The following is a 19,893-nucleotide window of genomic DNA, read 5'->3' as shown; positions in this document are numbered from 1 at the left end:
AAATGACGTGCGACTTCAATGAGCATTCCTCACGTGTTCCGGCGGACACAATGAAACCAAAAACAGAGCAGAAATTCGTAGCGAGCCTCGGTTTGAATGCGATGGGAAACGAGAGGGCTGCACACGAACGTTGTTTGTCACCACACCAACGGCAACCCAGCAGGGCGCAGAAGGAGATCATGCTGTGTTGTTGGACAGACATCAAAGGCAAAGACCTCAAATACGTTCTCTGTCGCACTGGGTGACCCAGCGGCACTTCGCTTCCTCCATATGTACACACACAAGCCCATATCCGTTAAACCTAACCATGCACTCGAACACACAGTCGTATGCACTAATCGTTCACCGCCTCAACTGTGCAATATCGTCCTCTATTTCTAAGAAGAGGCATTTTATTTTGCTCCACAGTCGAACTAACCCAGCAGTCAGACTCAGCTGGGAATCTGTCACAGTTGTCTTGACTTTTGATCTCTAACCCCTTACAGACCCTCTCAAAGTAGCTCATGGAAAAATGCACACCAGTGCTTTCTTACTAAAGTTAGCGTGCTAGGAGTTGAGCCACACACGGAGAGAGGTGAGAGGTGAAGATGTTTTCACGACTCGGCATTTTGTGCTCTGTCTTTCAAAAGGTTTTTGGTTCCTCTAAGGACCTGTAAATGGAAATCACAAAATGATCTATACTACTTAGTACAAAGACAGGGTTGTTATTGATAGTCATTAGGATACAATTGTCAGTTGTCCCTGTTTTAACTCACAAGAAAATTAAAGTACCGTATACTGAAAAATACTACATAATGCATTCAGTGCATTTAAATTCAAACCTCATCCCAGAGAAGTGTGTAATTTCTTTCTGACACTTTTCGGGATGCACATCATACTCGCATGACTGCGACTGAAAACGACGCTCTTGAATCTTGAAGTAATCTCACACATAAATATTTTGATCACAGGTGTTGATTAAAGAAGCACGCTGGACTTGGGACACTTAAACAAATTGCCACACTGGAAACTGTATTACCCCAGAGAGCATGTTAAGACGGCCTATCACAATATTTCTTCTCCAAATTCACTTACTCAATTACAAATTGAAGCAAATTATCTGAGGCAGGATTTGATTAGAGAAGCCAATCATTTTGGCAATCAGACTCAAGGGAGACCTACAGTATACCTCCACATGAACTGCCTGCAACACACACACACGCACGCACGCACGCACGCACACACACACACACACACACACACACACACACACACACACACACACACACACACACACACACACACACACACACACACACACACACAGAGTGAGCCAATTTCCATTAATTTTCTCTCAGTATCGTTAAAAATGCAGGGAAACTATACAAAGCATTGTCTCAAAACAGCGGCAGGAAGGCTGATTCCTTTTCAATGACCTGAGAATTCATTAGGCACAACAAAGCATGTGAGTAAAAATAAATAAATATATACAAATAACACAATGAAATCATTTGACTGTAAAGTCTCCATTTGAAAATGTAGTGCAACTGTGCAAGTGGATGGACTTCAGGCCACCTTCTGGTGCTTGTGTGCTTGGTCTAATGGTGTTTGTCCAAGAAAGATAAGGACCTCTCCATGGAACAGCTGATGGGATTTAATTAACAGTGAGTGACAGAACCCGGTACCTGCGGCGCTGTGTTCTGCAGCGTTTTTTTTTTATCCTGTCACGCAAGATACAACTCTGCTGCACAGTGTGGAAGGTTTCATTTAATTCTAGAGGCAAAATCTTTTTGTAAGAATGGAAACAGCCTTGTTTTAATTGCTCAAGTATTATCATGTCAGAGAATGTGGCCAAGTAGACATATAGCTGCTAACCCTGGATTAGTACTTCCACTGTGAGGGGCTTAGTCATGTGGGCACCAAATACTTCCCGACTTAATTACTCTTAAATGTAGAGGTGTCACCATCTTAATGACCTAAAAAGTGAGAGTGAACTTGGTTTCGACTGTGCTGCCGCGGACATGGAATTTGTGGCGTGTCCGCCTTCAACCTGCCACTGAGGACACGCATCCTCTCTGACTGGACAAACAAATGCTGAGTGCTACAACTGGGCTCAGGAGCAAACAGAAAGCATTCATCAGCAGCTTCAGTCAGTCACTTAAAACTGTCACAACACGGCAGATTTCCCCCCGTCCACATTGTTTTTAAATCCATTATTGACCCACATCTCCCTCATCGCTCATGCAGAAAACAAAAGAAATTGGAAAGATGAAAATAAACATTGTTCTAATGCTCTACTGAGGGCCAGGCTGTAATCAACCATAGGAGGTGGACCTTAAAAGCCTGACAAGGCCAATCAATGCTGAATGCTAATCCACATGGAGGACAGTGAGCAGCAGGAGCCTCCTCTCAAGCACTAATGTTGTTCAATCAGGGAGAGTGCTCCTGACGTTTCCTGTTTAAAGGCTGTCATACATAAATGGCTGGTATCGGATTTGTCCTCGACTCTGGTGACCAAGTTTTAATTCCGCAACTCATCACAGATATTGTCTGTGAGTGGGTGTTTTTTTGTGAACACACAAAACAGCATGACTAATTTCTGCTATTGTTACATCCAATTCAAGAAACATAATACAAGCATATACATAATTTATGTCCACAACTGTGTTTCAGAGGATGCTTTGAATGTGAATGTTTTGTGTGTGTGTGTGTGTGTGTGTGTGTGTGTGTGTGTGTGTGTGTGTGTGTGTGTGTGTGTGTGTGTGTGTGTGTGTGTGTGGATGCATGGGTGAGCAGCAGACGCTAAAATACAGTAGATTAGATGTCAGATCTAAAACTTGACCCGTGGTTTGGAAATGAACTCTCTAAACTGTGCGAGATAAGACGTGTTTTAAATGGGGCAGATCGTTTATTGCCTGCTTTTAGCTGCGACTGTTTTGCCTCCATTAAAGATAATCCATATACTCTATTGATTGATAAAACCATTTTTGCTCCATTTCATGCTTCGTTCGTGAACACGATCACCCTGGCAGCAGAGGCACAGCTGAGTGATTATGTGCACGTGTCGATGCGAATACGGTTAAACCGTTTTCACATTAATCAACACCTCCGGTTTCATTTTCAGAAACGCCTAAAGCCATAACGTCATGCATATTATTACAACTTTGATAATTGGAAGGGATGATATTTAATGGGAAATAAGAGCAGTGCTTGGAGTGTGTAAGTCTGACTTTAAGTCAGAATTATAAATTCAGTATCAGCAACAAGATTAGTTTTCATTTATCTTCCCACTTTTATTGCAATGTTCAGAATATTTCCGGGACCTTTCATAGTTTCCAAATAAAAATATCGGTCAAGGGCTGAAACTATTAGAAAAACATCAACTTATTGTGTAGAGCACATAACCAATTATCATTATGGAGGCTGCAACCTAAATTTCTATTTGTTAATGTTTTCCAGAAGATAGCAAGACCGTAATGAAAAAATGCTTTTACTGAAAGATTGTTGGAAGCAATATCTAAATACGTCAGCCCAAATCTGTTTGAACTTCAAATCCGCTGGAGACAAATGTAGAGGAGACATCAAGCATATAAATCAAAGTAGCAGCACTTCAAACACTGGCTGCAGGGACAAGTGAATCAGAAATGCAAACACTTAAATATTTTCCAGTTTCTATTTAATTTTTTGCCAGAATTGCGATCAGGTTCTGTAGGCTTCTCAATAACCATGTTTTAGCATATTTTACTGGTGCTGGGGTCTGAATACAAAATACTTTACGCATTTAGATTATGAATTTAGGGAGATCATGCTTTATTCAAAGCAATCAATCAGTTTCAATACTTAACTCCGGCACATATTTGGTCCAAAGGCTATATTTAACCTGAGCTCAAAGGTTCCTCCAGCATCTGTGACTGAGAGGAACTGAAAGGCTTTTTTCTAAATCTAAATGTGAAAAAGCATCATCGAAGGATGTGCAGTTATATGTTTGACTTCAATCACTTACGGCCTTTTTGGGGGGGCAGAAATAAATTAAGCTCAATGATGTCTTCTCAGGAGGAGCATCTGGATTTCTATGAGTGACAGAATAGTGTCATAGATGTTTGGAGCAAATTGGAGCTATGTGATGAATAAATGTTAAATGGACGTATACAGCACCTTTCTGGAAAGAACCGCCAACCTGCTCCTACCTCCTGATCCACAGCCGCCCCCTAAAGCAAAGCAAAGCCTGGGTTCTGATAGAAAGCAAACTAAAACTGATGGGCAACAGTGGTATGCTGACACCGAGTCACTACAGGTTTCCTTAGACAGGAAGACAGACCGAGACCGAGCAGAAGATATGTTAAAGAAAAAGAAGGAAAAGAGTAACAGCATGCAATTAAAGTTGACTAGTGAGAGAGATGTTACAGGAGAGCACTGGAGAGCCTGAGACCGAGCCTGACAGTCGGAGGAAGGAGAGTTGAAACCTCCATTTCCTGGCGGTAATTACTTCCCTGGTTTAACTCATGGCCTGAATCTCCTTCACAGCCAACTAATGCTCACCACTTGGGTTCGGCGCAGTAAGTTCCTGTGATGAGAGATTGCCTGTAAAGAGTTGTGCTTTACTTTTCCACAATCCAAGCCTAAGCAGTGGGGCACACTTCTTAAGGATGACTGGACAGCAAATTTAATCCTCAGAAGGGTGAGAGAAGCTTAGAATTATGTGCCATATCACACCAGCCAATTGGAGGATTTAAGCCCGTCTGGGCCCGATGTCTTGGCCAATCACAGCCTGGGGCAGAAGATCAAATGCACATGGGAGAAAGCAGCGGTGAAGAAACGATGCACTATGATAGCCATGGTGTAAGAGAGTAGCTATATATATATACTGATCTGCAGAACCCCAAAATGTACATGAAGAAAAAGTAATGTTAGTTATGTTTATGTAACATTGGCTATCTCATTGTGAAACAATACATGTTTGATTGAAGCACCCAGCAATCATTTTGATGTGGAAGTTTATGCCACAGAACTGTTGAACTGTAAGTTTTAAAAGCTGTTCATTTACATATTAATCAACTATTTATATCATATTGAGAACATTTTGTTCTTGTTTGGATTCCTCTGCGTGACAGCGTCTATCAAATCAATGCTGGGTAAGCATACATAATCATCTGTTTGACTTGTTCTAATACTTGAAAGTTGAATTTAATTAAATAAATTCTATTTTTCAGAGTGCTTTGGAAACCACAGAATTATTTTTTCCGTTTCTTCCTTTTCTTTTCTCATCATGCAGTGCAGTCACATTTTCAACAATCCCTGCACCTACATTGCTCTAATTTGCATTGCAGCGCACCAAGATATCCAAAAGTTGTAAACAAAAATGCCAAGGTTGGCTGAGCATGATGATGGCCACAAATTGTTTAGTGTCGTAGAAAAACAAGACACTTTCAAAGTTGAATAAATAATAGCCGTAATCAAGCTCCAGCACCCTGAACCACCCTACACCAACACACACAACCACAACAGCAAGTGTTACAAACAACACAAAAGGGCCCCACTCTGCTTAACGCTGCGTTCACACATACAGATGCAAATAAGTAGGCAGACTATGGCCTCTCATGAAGCACTAGCTCTGTGTGTGTGTGTGTGTGTGTGTGTGTGTATTTTATTAATGTGTAAGGATCTTCTGTTTGCATACACTGCCCTCTAGCGGCAGTACATTGGTGTTACTCATTCAAAGCAAAAATCCACTGAACTTGGATCATTGTCAACTTATTGTACCCACCTGAATGCCATTTACAGACTCAGCAACAGAAGGTTTAACTCTGTATAACTTCCCATGCATGTCTTTGCATCAATCTGACTCAACTTAAATTCATTCTCTGTATTTCTGGCCCCATGCCTTCATATCTCCCGCCTACCCTGGTTATTGCAACTCGTTGTATTTTGGTATCATCCAGTCTTTTATTAAATGAGTTTGCCCCCTCTTTCATTACAGAGCTCCTGTCTCCATACCATGCTGTCAGAGAACTGAGATCTTCTGACCAAAGACTTCTGTCCGTCCCAAGATCCAGGACTAAGTGCTGTGGGTTCGAGGCCTTCACTATCGCTGCCCCAAAACTATAGAATTCTCTTCGGCCCACCATTTGATTCTCACCCGCTCTTCAAGTCATCTTAAAACACACTCGTATTCATTAGCTGTGAACTGTGCCCAACTTAACCAGCTCAGGTATTTCTGTCTCAGTGTGACCATGTGCCTTTACTATTATTATTATTATTATTATTATACAATCCAAACTTGTGGACAGAGATCGTTAATGTTGTTTCAATGGTTTGCCAAAGAGTATTGCCTGTGATAAGATAACATTAATAGAAACAAAGCAAGGTTCAGTTTATACATGTTTGAGGATGCTCTGTTCTGTACATCGGAACAAAGGGTAGACTTTGTCCTCACCCATTGACTGGGCCACCTCTCTGACGTCCAGCAGAGTAAACTTGAACAAACATGTACTGTATATATTCAGCAGTTATAGAACGTCCTTACTTCAAAGTGCATTTGTTTTGGAATATTGTCTTGCATGTAGATACCTGTATTGTGCACAGATAACAAAAATATCTTAATTCTAGCTAAAAAAGATATATTTCTTTGAATTTGTTAGAAAACAAGGTTGAACATTTCCAACAGGGAAAAACAAATCTTTTGAAAACCTTCTTATCTCTATTTTGCAGTTCTCCCTTTGTGGCTGAGGAGAGAGAATGATCCAGTCCAGGAGATCGTCTGGGGGTTTTGAGATCTCAACTCTGTGAGAGCATTGAAGACAAATGACCCAGTTAGCACTGGCATCAAGATATTCCCACCTGTTCACACAACACACAGCTCCATCAACGTTTCTTTCAGTGACAGACAGACGTGATTGGTTCACACAGCCTTGTTGAAGGTATGCCTAACAGCAACGTGTGAGAATTACAATCCCTGTACTGCACACAGCAGTGCTCATCTGCTGCTGGACTTGATAACCTGCTGTTGATACCGCCTTTGGCCATTCATGTTATGCAACGGGGCTGGATTCTCTGAGTATGTCTCTTTTTTGCCTGAAGTTGGCAGGCAAAAGAACTGATTTCTTTTCAAATCGCAGTATAATCCGACTGGCCTTCACGTCACCCGAGGCGCTTGTATTTTGTATCATCTAAACTAGGACCCTAGTTGTGTGCCCTGAAACCCCCCAAACTGGTTGGAAATGAGAACATATTCTTTGCTTTGTCATCTGAAAAACAGCCATTTTAATGCCTGGAAAGTGTTTTGTGTGACAGTCCGTATAAAAGCCCATATTACTATTCCTTAAAGTGTCCCTACAGCATGAATGTGAACATATGCAAAACAAATTAAAGCAAAGAATATACTGTTGAGGAATCCGTCTGATTGAGCTAAAGTTATAGGAAGAAATATAAACTTGGATTCGATTCACTCTGATGATGACTTTATAACCGGCAGCCTATAAAAACTCCAAAACCAATAAACAAGCCACCAATAAATCCACTTCTCAGAAGTTGCTGGGCACTGGGATATGAACTGAATACAACTTTTATCCCATCGCTGCAGACTGGAGGTGTAAGTTCAGCTGTACTACATTGGTGCCAACCCATATGCACTCAAGTTGTCCTTTTCGAACCAAGCCCTCTGGCAGAGCTTAATGAGGTTCCTGTAAGAACTTTAAGCAGAGGAAACAACATCCTGACGTTTGGCTCGGCAGTGTAAAAAGACTTTAGCATAACAAATATGAAGCCTTACAGTAAATAGCCCAATAGGTAATTTTCAGTGCACTCTAAAAGTCTGAAAAACAAGCTCTCCTAATAGGTTACAGTCTTTGTTTCTATGTTAGCCTTCATTAAGCTTTAGTTGAGCTTCAGTAAGAATACTTTGCACATTTAAGTGCTCATGTTGTTGAAAAAAAGAAAATGCAATTACAGTGATAATGATTTTATATGACACTATGCTGCAGCCATTCATTATTATCATTATATAGTTGTATAAATAGATAAGTATTATTACATCAGGAATACATGACCCCGATCACTTGTTTACCTGCGAACTGCACATGAGAACAAAATGTGGTCATGAGTCTTGTGGCCTGACTGAACTTATCAGTGTTATTTGGACAGATTTTAGGAATGTGCCACTGATACTGAAGCAATGAGCTTTCACTGTCCTGGTTTCACCGACCTAGTTTAGACAGCTGGGGTAGTGCGTCAGTTCACGTCAAGTCCACATGTTCAAGTCCACATGTTCAAGTCCACATGTTCAAGTCCACATGTTTATGTCCACATGTTCAAGTCCACATGTTCAAGTCCACATTATTTAGCTCGGTGCCGTCAGCGTTTCTGGAGACAAACAAACAAAAAAATCAAAAAACAAGCTTCCAGAGAACCAAGATCAATATGCATCACACACGTTTGCAGCTGCCAGCAAGTCTAAAATTCAAATTTAAATGAGAAGTCCACACAGAATCACACATTGTGAAAATGATGCTGCTACACAGTTCTCTATAGTGTGTAACCTTCAAACGTTTTGCACCTCCGGCCACAACCTCAATAAGTGATGTCAAAGCAGGTGTTTTCCATCAGCTGTCAAAGTCAAAACACCTGCAGTGATGTCACTGATTGGGTCAACCCAATTTATTCAGTGCAGATTAACCTCTTTTTTTCACATCATTCATATGTGTAATAATAAAACTCTACTCACAGACTTAATTGTAAAAAAAAAAATAGGAAAGCAGCAGTATTTCCACTATGAAAGCAAGGTGGATGGGTTGTTTTGGGGGAGAATTCCAAATAAAAAAATTCAGGCAATTCAATTATTTTGTGTCTTTTGAGAACACCTGTTTATTATTCAAATTAAACTTTAAGCTATTGGCCTCTCACAGTTTTGCACTAACACCGTTTTTTCCTTGCAGGAGCACTGACTTCGGTTTCAATATCAAATAAGTTGTGTTTAAATTGGGGATTTATTTACAACCTGTGCGATGAACTGGCTCACTTGTGTTACTTACGTCACTGGAGTCCTAGTAATGTGACGTGTCCTCCGATCTCAGAAACTACTGACTGTCCTGCCACCGGCAGTAGGTTTCAGTTGAGTGTTGTGTTGCAACCAGTATTGGCATCATTCCAGCAGTTTAACTGGCATGATTGCATCCAACTTCTTTGTCAAGAATCTTTTATTTACTCCCCAAATGCCCCAGTTGGACCATTATAGGTACTTTTAAAAAATACTTTTGTGATTGTTGATTTGAGATTTAATTTTCCTGCAAATAGTTTTTACTGCCATGCAAAAAACAGGTTTCTCAGTCAAATAAAATGATTGAATTCTTAGATAACATTCAAATGAAAACAAATAGTAATCATGTACAGCTTTTTACATAGTTAAAGCAGTAATTCTGTACCTCCCACATGAGCTCAGTCAACCACCTTTCACTCTATTTTTTCTTTAGTATAAAGTGTTTGCCCTATAGACTAATAATGCTCACAGAAGGGGGTTCCACTTACATCAGTCACTATTCTAACACATTACCACTAGAGGGCAGTCTCTACCCAAATCAGTCCTCTGCCGCGTCCTTCCAAATGCAGCAGTCCCGCTGCCCGAGGACATCATTACACACTCAATAAAGCAATAGTCAGTCATTTTCTCTGCTTAATTGATCCCACTGCTAACCAATAATGGTTGGTGTGACATTTTTTACTGCAGCAGCGTGCCTCAGAGTGCAAAAAAAAAAAATTCTAATTATCTTGTTGTTTTGTTCTTGCATGACCAGCCATCTGTAGGCAGCATGCAGCAGACTTGTTGGTCAGCGGCTGAGGTCAGGGGCTCAGCAGTGCATTCCTCCCGGAGCTGTCTGTAGGGCTGTAATGACATTGTCCTGGTATTTATCAGGGCTTGTGAAACACTCGTCTGGAGGACAAGAACACGGCACGCTCTTACCCAACCCCAAACAATTTGGGAACAGATATGAAAAATGACAAAATCGTGAACAAACACAAGGCAGGCCTGATAAGGTAATGTTTATGTTTACAATGCAAGTCGAGAGCACACTGTCAGTCCCTCTCTCTCACACTCAGACACACACACACACACACACACACACACACACACACACACACACACGCACAATGATACTAATGACACTAATGTGCATTACACATTACATATTTATGATGACAATAACTTGAATTGGTAGAAAAAAACACATCATTGTAAAATATAAAGCATTAAACAACAAGCATTGCCATCTATATTGATTGCAATCCATTAATCTATGAATCTAAACCTCTGCAGGGTTGCAGGTGGCTGGATCCTGGTACACACAGGACAGGTCACTAGTCTGTCACAGGACTACAACAGACAACCATTCGCAGTCACATCAACTACAACTACAATCCTACAATTTAAAGTTTTCAATTTGACTAACCCGAGCACCCAAAGGAAACCCAAAGACGGGGAGAACACGAAAGGCCCCACAGCCCACAACCCTCTGGCTGCAAGGTGGCAGTGCCAACAAATCTTTAAATGTTGTAATTTGCTGTGACTCTTCATACCGATTCACAATCAATTCTAGAGCTAAATAATTACTATTATAAAAACTTTATTTAATTGCTTAATTAGTCTATGCTGATGCTACTATTGACTACATACAACATATTCAATAGAGGCAGGCAAAATGGATAAAAGCACACAAGCTCACCAAAAAAAAAACTATTTCCCTTATTTCCGAAAGCATGTAAAATGCCATGCTGTCAACTCTTATCACAAATTTTCACAAATTAGCAAGATCGACGTGTAATCGTGTCTTTGTGTGTGTTCCTGCAGCCTCCCTCACTCAGCCACTCCTTGTACTGTCAGCATGGCAGCAGGGTGGAGTCGGCGGAGCTGCACATGTTTCAAGTATGCTCTGAAGCTTCACTCCCTCTCTGTCTATCTGCCTTCCGCTAAATGCGTGCATGGCTAAGCTGAAGCAGAAAAGAGGAGGGCCCAGTGTGTGTAACCAGCTATGCTTTTTACCAATCAAAGGGGTTTCCCCACCCTCTCTGACTCCCTCCCTCCCTTTTTGCTCAGTCCTTCTGTCTCTAGGCACACCAACCAAAGAAGAAAAAAAAAAAAAGTGCAGGAAAAAAAAAGTGATAAGCAGCAAGCTGCTTCTGGGTTTTGCTTTCAAGCTCACTCCTGCTGAATCGGCGTGAGTGAGAGTGTGTGTGTGTGTGAGTGTGTGTGTGTGAGTGTGTGTGTGTGTGGGGCGTTCACTCTTTCTCCTGCCACAGTAGCAACACATTGCAGCAGCGTCTGCCCCGAACAAAAGGCTAAACGCAGCAGAGCCACAGGAGGAGAAACTCAGGGATAGAAGCAGGCAGAGTGGCCCAGCGTGACTGCACCTCTCAGGGGGAAACTCAACCTGCCATTTAGCCTTCCTGGTCCCGGAGTGGAGACACTAGATCAGCCCAGGCCGAGCTGAGGAAAACACCCTTGTTAGTGTTTTGTCTTTTACTTTGTCTTTCTTTCATACACCTCAGTCTCAGTAACCCTTTACTGCGATTCCTGCACCTGCCCTTCATCACCTGGGCGTCTTTCCTTTTCATCCACCTGTGCTAAGAGATGTCAGACGATGACTGCCTCTCGCCCATCGGCCTGGACTGTTGCAGTTGCTGCCTGGACCTGGCCAATGGCTATGACTACTCCATGGCCGGCAGTCCGGCTCGGGGCCTCGCTACAACAGGGGGCCTGCCAGGAAGCCCCACCAGCCCCAGTGTCAATCACTTTCGCCAGCTCCGCAGCCAGCTGATGTACCAGAACCTCAACACGGACAAACTGAACAACATCATGAGGCAGGACTCCCTGGAATCGGTGGTGAGGGACCCCTGCTTCCTGCTGAACGAGGGGATCTGCAACAGCAACATTGACCAGACCATGCTGTCTATACTGCTCTTCTTCCACAGGTATGTCTGTTGTTTGCTTAGCTGACAGGTACATGCTTATCTGATAAGATTACGACTTAATATAGAGGCGTATGCCATAAGGACATGAAATTTGAACTTGTTCTGAAAGTTATTCTCTTTGGAACATTTAGTACAAAGTCCACCTTTTCACTTCTGCATGTGCATGTATCGAATCACAATACGGGTGCTGCTTCAGAATCATGTGTTGCTGAAATGAACCAGATGGCTAATCAGGTTTCTCTGATCAGCACTCCTTCTAAAAAAGGCTGACATGAGTGTTTACAGTCATGGATTAAGTATAGGATAGGACGAGGCCGTTCATTTTGATTATGTTCCAAAATGACTTTCAGATAAGACTCTGTGACAGCACATTATTACTTCACAAGAAAGTGTGGAGCAACATAGAGAGATTTAAATGTAGACGGTCAGGTGAAAAGTGTCCGTCTATGTCGAAAGCACTTTGTGTGTTTCTTACTTTTCCTCACTTCACATCTAAAGCAAATTGAAAACAGATTAAAAACATGTCCAGATATTTATGCAGCACACAGTGTCTTTTTACATCTACATGTCTTTTCATGCAGCATATTTGATATGTTACACAAGCTGACACTGACAATGATATTAGTATTAACACTATAATGTGTTTTCCTTGAGCCGAGGACAATCGTTAATATTTGTAAGACATATTTTAATTCGGAAGAAGACATGTTGTTCCTAGATTCATCAAAGTAAAGAGAGCTTTAAACAGCAAAAGAGAGAACAGAGGTAAAAAAGAACGCCTAATAAAAACACAGTTATTCTGAAGCAACACTTTGTTGTCATATTCATTTCCATTAATTCTCTTTTAATGCAAGAGGTCAATTAAAACTGGCTTGACACTTTCTTCAGCTCACCTCGCACTTTTTGTGAGGAAGAGAATGTCCAACTACAAAGTTGCTGCCGGTCGTATAATTTGTTTGGCAGTTTGCATTCAATGATCTCAGCCTCAAATTAACAGTTAGCATCTTTCCAGTCGGCCACAGTTGAAACCGCCGCTGAAGTCCTGAACCCGAGCCAGAGGTTATTGTACAGTGTTTACTTTGAGAAGCTGTGATTACGTATGGTCTGTCTGGTTATCGGACCAGTAAAATGCAGAGATCTATAAGGGAAACAGCAGTAAACACTACAGAAACCTGTTATCATCGTAAGAGTCACCTTTGAATGTCATGTACTCCGAAGTTGTCGTTATTTGTGCCAGTAAAACAGAGATATGTGTTAAAGGGCATAACGTATATCTCAGACATACATATGTTGAATGATAATTCCTCAATAAAAGAGGGGTTTTCTTTTTGGTAATGGTGGTGTACAGAAGGAATCTTGTTATTAGAAGTGACCTATCGACTGACTTTTATAACTATTGAGTCATTTCCTCATTATACAACTAGTTCTTGTTCCATTAACATTTTATGGGAAACATTTCATTTCAATCAAATATTTTAAAAAGTATTCACGTAAAAAAAGTCTATTGACTTCCAGTAATTCTAATTAAACATTTTGTTTTCTTTTTTAGGAAGGCAGCATATATAGAACTTTATAACATAAGGTGCCTGCTATGTGAATCCTTCTAAAAATACTCGTTATATTGACTGCCATTAAGTAACCTATCTCAGGTAAAATCCCATATTTGGTCAGAAAGAAAATCTGTGATGGTGTTTATCTTGATAAGATGTGCCTGGAAAATGATTTGTTATCATAGATTCAGTTACTTGCAGATGTTATCATATCAGCAATGTTCTGTGGCATTATCAGTACTTTATCAAAGTTATCCAGGAGCCAAGCTGCCAAACAAGTTAAATTTTAACAAGCCTTAACTTTGCTGTATATTTGACAGATTGTTCATATCTCCTGTGGTGATGATTGATACCACATGATTATTAGACCATACAATAGAAGCAAAACCATTTACTGTGCACAACTGCAGCTTTTAGCTATCGATACTTAGCATTGGGCAGTTGGAAAAAAAGCTATTGTGTTTAATCCCCGACACATTGCAGTATACAGCAGGGTTTAACTCTGTCCGATTAAAACACCACATTAAAGCTACAGTATATGGAGAACTTCCACGCACTCACTTTATTTTTCCATCTTACATAACAGCTTAAATTCTCTTTAATTTGACACGGTTTTGGGGAATATTGTTCTTGCTGTGGAGCTGCGTTAGTCAATGAAGGAACAGACTGTCCTTGATTTATTTACGATAGCGAGGGTATGTCATTATGATTCTGAGGATGAAGAACACGGGGTGAAGAACATGTTCTTAGACTTGAAGTTGTACTTGGATAAACTCAGGTGAGGTATTATTCACTGCATTCAGTGTATACCGTGTCATGAATACTGCCTGCAGGCAGGGCTTATTTAAAAGTGTAACAGTGTTCTTTTCTGCTCTGCTATTCAGACTTGGTCATAATGACACAGCAATACTTGTTTTGCTTCATGCTTTCCTTCACTAACCACAGAGTTCCATAGTCATGGTTGTACAATGTATTAGCCCAGTAAAGAATGTCATGAGAAAATTATTCAGTATTTAAATCTTGATCCCCTTATCTATTTACGTAAAAAAAAATGTATCTGCAGTTCAAATGTAAAATTATACAAAGGATTGGTATTTCCTTGGGGGAAAGAAAAATCCGAATGTAAGTGCCAATGTTTTTTAACCAGAGGCAATGTGTTCACTAACGCCATGCATCTGTCTGTGCCAGCTCAAATGTTTACCTGACAAACAGAGTCTTCAGCCAGAACACTTTGTTCCTGAACCTGCACTTCTCAAGAGGGAATCACAGACACGGATCATGTGGCTTTCGTGGATAGGCTTTCTCGCAGGATTTAAACATTGATTTCAAACGTGTACCCTATACGTTTTTTTTGTTCATGCAGAAACACAAACGCACTCATTCATTCACACATGTGCTTGCAGTCTAATCCTGTCAGTTGAAGCAAGAAAGCTGCCTTGCTAAGCTGAGGTTTGCACAGGTTCATAGATTTTTTTTTGAGTGCATGCTTCGAGAGGGCCCGGCTTCTGATGAAAGCCTGGCCGAGGTTTATACTGTGACCTCACCCTGGGTGGTCAATCTGCCGAGCAGCAATCATTCCCATTTGCCACTTGTTACCAGAATGAGAGGTTCAGCATAGCCCGGGGAAGCATGCCAGGACATCTTTTGGGCTTGTTGAGTATCAGTAAGAGGCAGAGGCAATGGCCAGCAAAGTTGTTATGTAAATGACTCGAGGGTCACAGAAATGTGCTCACAGAGTGTTCAGAGAGTTTGGCGTTTGAGGCAGAGCCAGGGAGCCCTGGGGGGGGGGGGGGCGAGATCTGTGATAAAACCAGAGAAAATGTGTTGATTTACTTTGAGGCTTAGAGAGCCACACTTGCAAAGAGAGAGGCACTCTTCCACACCTTCACCTCAGGCAGTCAGTCTGTACTTAGCAGCCACTAAACACCATCACATGGCAGTGTGAAGAGAGGTGAAGAGAGGTGAAGAGCCTGCAGCGATCACACAGGACTTCAGGTCTTTGACCAGTCAGTCAGTAAGCAGTCAAAATACAAAGGGAAAAGAACTTAACGGCAGCACAAACGATGTCACAAAGTGTCAAAGACCTCATAAAAGAGTTTTTCTCTGCAGCAGCAACCAATGTGACCACATGACAGAGCTGAAGAAGAGTTTGCACACTTCATCCTTCTGAGCTCCCTCCAGCTTTATGGACAAGACAAGAAAAATGCATTTAGTAGAGTGTAGATCTCCGCCAGGTGTGTCCGCAACAGACACTGGTGTAATGTTTGATTGAATGAATACAAACCACAATCATCAAACCCCCCGTCTAGACTGCGAACATGTCAGGTATGTTTTTCACTCGCACGTCCTACGCAACAGATACGCTCTCATTTTAATCCATACAGCTGTCTGCACCGGGGCCGTGAGGGTTTGCGTGCCAACGGGTGTAACCACGACCTGAGGTATTTTATGCGTCAAGTCTATTTTTCCGATCTCACAAGCGTATGTATACACAAGATCAGAGTCAACGCTCGGTCCAGTTTGTCATTTGCTAAGCGGTAGTTACACATACATAAATACACGCATGCAATTGACTTATCTAGGCGTGAAAATGAAGGGCGGAACAATAATTAATCTGTATGGAAGCATGAGTCCAAACTGAAGCAGTTATTTATAACTTGTGGCCCCTAGAGGCTGGTTAAGAGTAGTGAGGAGTCAGCAGTCAATGACGGAGTAACACAGTCAATAAAATATGTCGACAATAAAACATGTTTTCAAAAAGTGTGAATCAACGCAACCAAGAGAGTGCCTTGAGCATAGAATAATAAATGAACACAAAAAAAATTAGGCTGGTTGGTCTAGCAGTATGTGAGATTAGCTGTGGACAGACAGACAGAAACAGAGATGGACACGCACAGACACGAGTGAATACATAATCTCCTGGAGGAGACAATAACAAGTGTAGGCAAGAAGTTGCATGGCATGTGTCAGGATGACATGAATTTCTGGATTGGAGGTGAGGTCCACGTCATGTCACCTGATTGTGCGTTGTATTATAAATTGTTAGAGAAAGGATTCTGGACAGTTTACAACCTCTGACTAGGTTTGATGTTCTGCTGTGACATAAGTATGTGTTCTTCTAACACTCTGTTGCCTTACAAGCCTAGGCCTCATTACAGTGTTAAAAGTTCCTCACTGTAGCCTGAGATGATCTTTGGCTTCGGTCCAGTTGACTACTGAACATGACCTAGCCCTCCCACAACGGAGTGGAGACAGGATCCAGCTGTGTCAGAGACCACACTGCACTTTAAAGTTTCACTCTGTGATCAAAATATAAAACACAAAATAGCTTCGCAAAGTCCAAGACCTACATTTAGTGATCCACTGTGGAGGTTAGGGAAAGTGTATTTTCCATGTGTAAGCCATCCAGGAATCCATACAAATGTGTATTTAACAATTCTAACAATTCCCAAAAGAAAAAAGTATGTTTGTGAAACTACAGGAGATGTTTGTAACCCAGGAAAACAACTTCCATCTCAGTCTGCATTATTGCTTAATAAGTCGGTTTGATATTTTAGTTTTAGTACAGTCATTCAATTCTCTACGATAGAATATGATAATAAGGTTATACTTTCTTTATCTTGGATATGACTGTAGAGTGACCTGTTGAATTAATTTACATGTAGGTCACATCTATAAAAATAGCCCCTATCAGTCAAGGTAGAGCTGAATACAGGGCAGTTCTGCCAGCACAGTGTTTGAGGGCAAACATTTGCATAAAAGACGCATTAGAAAAGCGATGCACACTTTTGGAGAAGTTGCAGCGATCATAGTGCACCCAGTTTCATGCCCTTCTCTGGATGTGCTTGTTGTGTACAAAAGCTTTCTGTGTTACTATTGAAAAGTGGGTGCAAACAATGTGTATTCAGGCTTGTTCTGCAGATAACATTGTGACTGTATATGGAAACACACAAATCAGTCAGGGACGGAAAGACGTAAAGATAAGGTAAACAGAACAGCGCTTCCTCTGTATTCTCTGCTGCTGTAAAATTGGCAGACAAATGCTATACAATGAAAAGAGTGTCGGCCACACTCATCACAAACATACAGCACAATTACGGCACCATTGCCTGCGAATAACCATATGTAAGATACTACAAGCTGTAACAGTCGAAGGGATCAGAGTGAATCTGCACCAGTGTTGAAATTCAAACTTCACATCCCTTCTACTGCTACAACGCAATCACTAAGACAGAGAGCAGCGTGATCTAAAGTTCTGCATAGATACAACACAATGTATTGCGAGTGAGGCTGTTTTGCCCACATAAAAGGCTTATACATGACAAAGACATCGTTGCTGATGACAGAACCTGTATCCAATTACATTGTTTTTGATCCAAGCTCTTCTTTCCAACAAAATGAAACAGTGTAACTTGGTGGAAGAATGTGTCCTACAGAAGTTTGCAGAGAGTTACATAACTTCATGGGTTGCAGGTGGCAGCAGATGCGGATCACATAACGAGGATTAGTGGTGAGAAGGCAGAGGGAAGGATGATGGGGTGGAAGAACAGATTCATGGCCAGGCAAGTCTTAGGAGTTGGTCCATAACAAACAAAGGCCACAAAGGCGAGGTCTTAGCAACGTCAGGGTAGGGAGTGGGAGAGCTACAGGGAGAGACAGCTAGAGAGAGAGTCAGTGGTAGACAAACAGCCAGACAAGAGGCCGTTGCAAAGACGAAACATTCAGGACTTGCTAAAAATAGTGTGCTGTTGACGTTAAATGGAACTCTGAGATGCGTGTAGACTGCAGACGTCTGTGGTAAAAGTCACAACCTTTTTCTATAGTTAAAGGAAGTCATTCTTTAGGGGGCAGCAGGAAGCCAAAAGCCATGATACGTGTTTGTTTTACAGATGTTTTTATGGGTTTCCTCAATAACACAGGCTTTAAACCACTTCTGTGTTGAAAAGAGACAGAGCAAGAGATTGATTCACAATATTAGTAATTACTAGATTTTCAAACACATGTTGGTATTTGGTGTGTTCGCCCTGTGACGCAGCTCTGTGCTTGATTTTATCACTGAGGGAGCAATTTAAAGAGGGATGTACAATAATGACTTTTTAATGGCCCTCTTGAGTTACAGTCTTGTTGTGTTGAGACTGTGTGAATAGGCTGCTCTTGGGGCTGTGCCAGTAGATGCCTGAAACCACTGTTGACTGGTTTGAGTGCAAGTGGATTTGTATGTATATGTGTGGGTGCATGTGAGTTCTCTACAGAGCTCCACTAGTGGACTCAACACTGTCTTATGTCTATACAGTGGGGATCAAGTTGTTGGAGAATGCACACAGTTTATTATGCGTACATTAACCTTCCAAACCAACTGTTTCTCCTCCAAAATGACATTCCCATACAACTAAACTGCACTCTTGATTACGTTTCCAGGGGAATGTATTTGTTGGTTTCGGACCGAACGGTTGCAGTTTTAAACCGTTTCAAACACCTGGTTTAAAGCAAAAAACACAACAAAAAAATGCAACAAAACTTAGTACTTAGTTAGGTTTTGTAAAAAACATCATGGTTTGCCTTGAAATGACTATGAAATTAAGACAAAACAAGACAAAAACGCATTTTACAAATTTATTTTTGATACATCAAAAGCAAACGTATTCCACAACAACATACATTTACCCCGAAACTTAAATCCCAATGCAATTTCGTTGTTTGGAAACGTAATCTTCTGGAGACAGGGCTGTCCAAACACCACTTCAGCAGAGAGATCAGTGTGTGTCAACTGGGAAATCCACCGACACACCCTGTACCATAGGTTGATGCAACCTCCTGTGAACGGCTCTGCATGTCTTAACCAACACCGCTACGGTTCCGTGTTCAGTTTCCCGTAGCAATACAATTAACATCATTTGCTAATCATATTTCAGTCACAATATCTCTTTCTGTGCACTTTACTTTGATCGCTGCAAAAGTTTCTTTACGTGTTAATAACTTTTTATATGACGTTATAGGAATCAGAAAATCTTACATTCCCCGCCCCTTTAATAGAGTTGTGTTACTCTGTTGTTTTCTACAACAGACCCATCAGATTTCTAACAAGTTCCATAAAGTGTTTTTGACAGATATTTTAATACTAGTATAATACAACACAAGGTCTGGCAATATTCAATATTGTTCTTATTGACAACTAATCCCATTCAAAAAAACAATGAAGTGATCCTACTTACAAGTATTATTTGTGTTGCTAAAACCTGATATAGCTAATCCTCTGTGCCATGGGGCTCCATTGTTGTCCAAAAACGTTTTTTGGAAATGATCACCTACATCGTCCTATTGCTGTAAATCCTTGACTGAAAATAGTCCTCAAAAATACACCATATACTCTTGTTTGAGACACATTTTCACAAGGAATTACTTGGCC

The 19,893-nt window shown here is 41.1% G+C and overlaps 1 protein-coding gene across 1 annotated transcript in view; it reads left to right on the top strand.

Moving 5' to 3' along the window:
- The first annotated feature begins 11,139 nt into the window (after positions 1–11,139).
- Positions 11,140–19,893, top strand: part of tsc22d3 (TSC22 domain family, member 3) — a 33,890-nt gene continuing 25,136 nt past the window's right edge. The window contains exon 1 of the mRNA XM_068714907.1: positions 11,140–11,937. Coding sequence (XP_068571008.1) covers positions 11,597–11,937 — 341 coding nt within the window. The 5' untranslated portion in view covers positions 11,140–11,596. The remainder of the gene's footprint in view (positions 11,938–19,893) is intronic.

Source organism: Cebidichthys violaceus, unplaced genomic scaffold (genome assembly GCF_023349555.1).
Source record: "Cebidichthys violaceus isolate CVI_PGR_0920_01 unplaced genomic scaffold, fCebVio1.0.p SCAF_2, whole genome shotgun sequence".
Taxonomy (NCBI): Eukaryota; Metazoa; Chordata; class Actinopteri; order Perciformes; family Stichaeidae; genus Cebidichthys; species Cebidichthys violaceus.
This window is presented reverse-complemented; position numbering and strand designations above follow the sequence as displayed.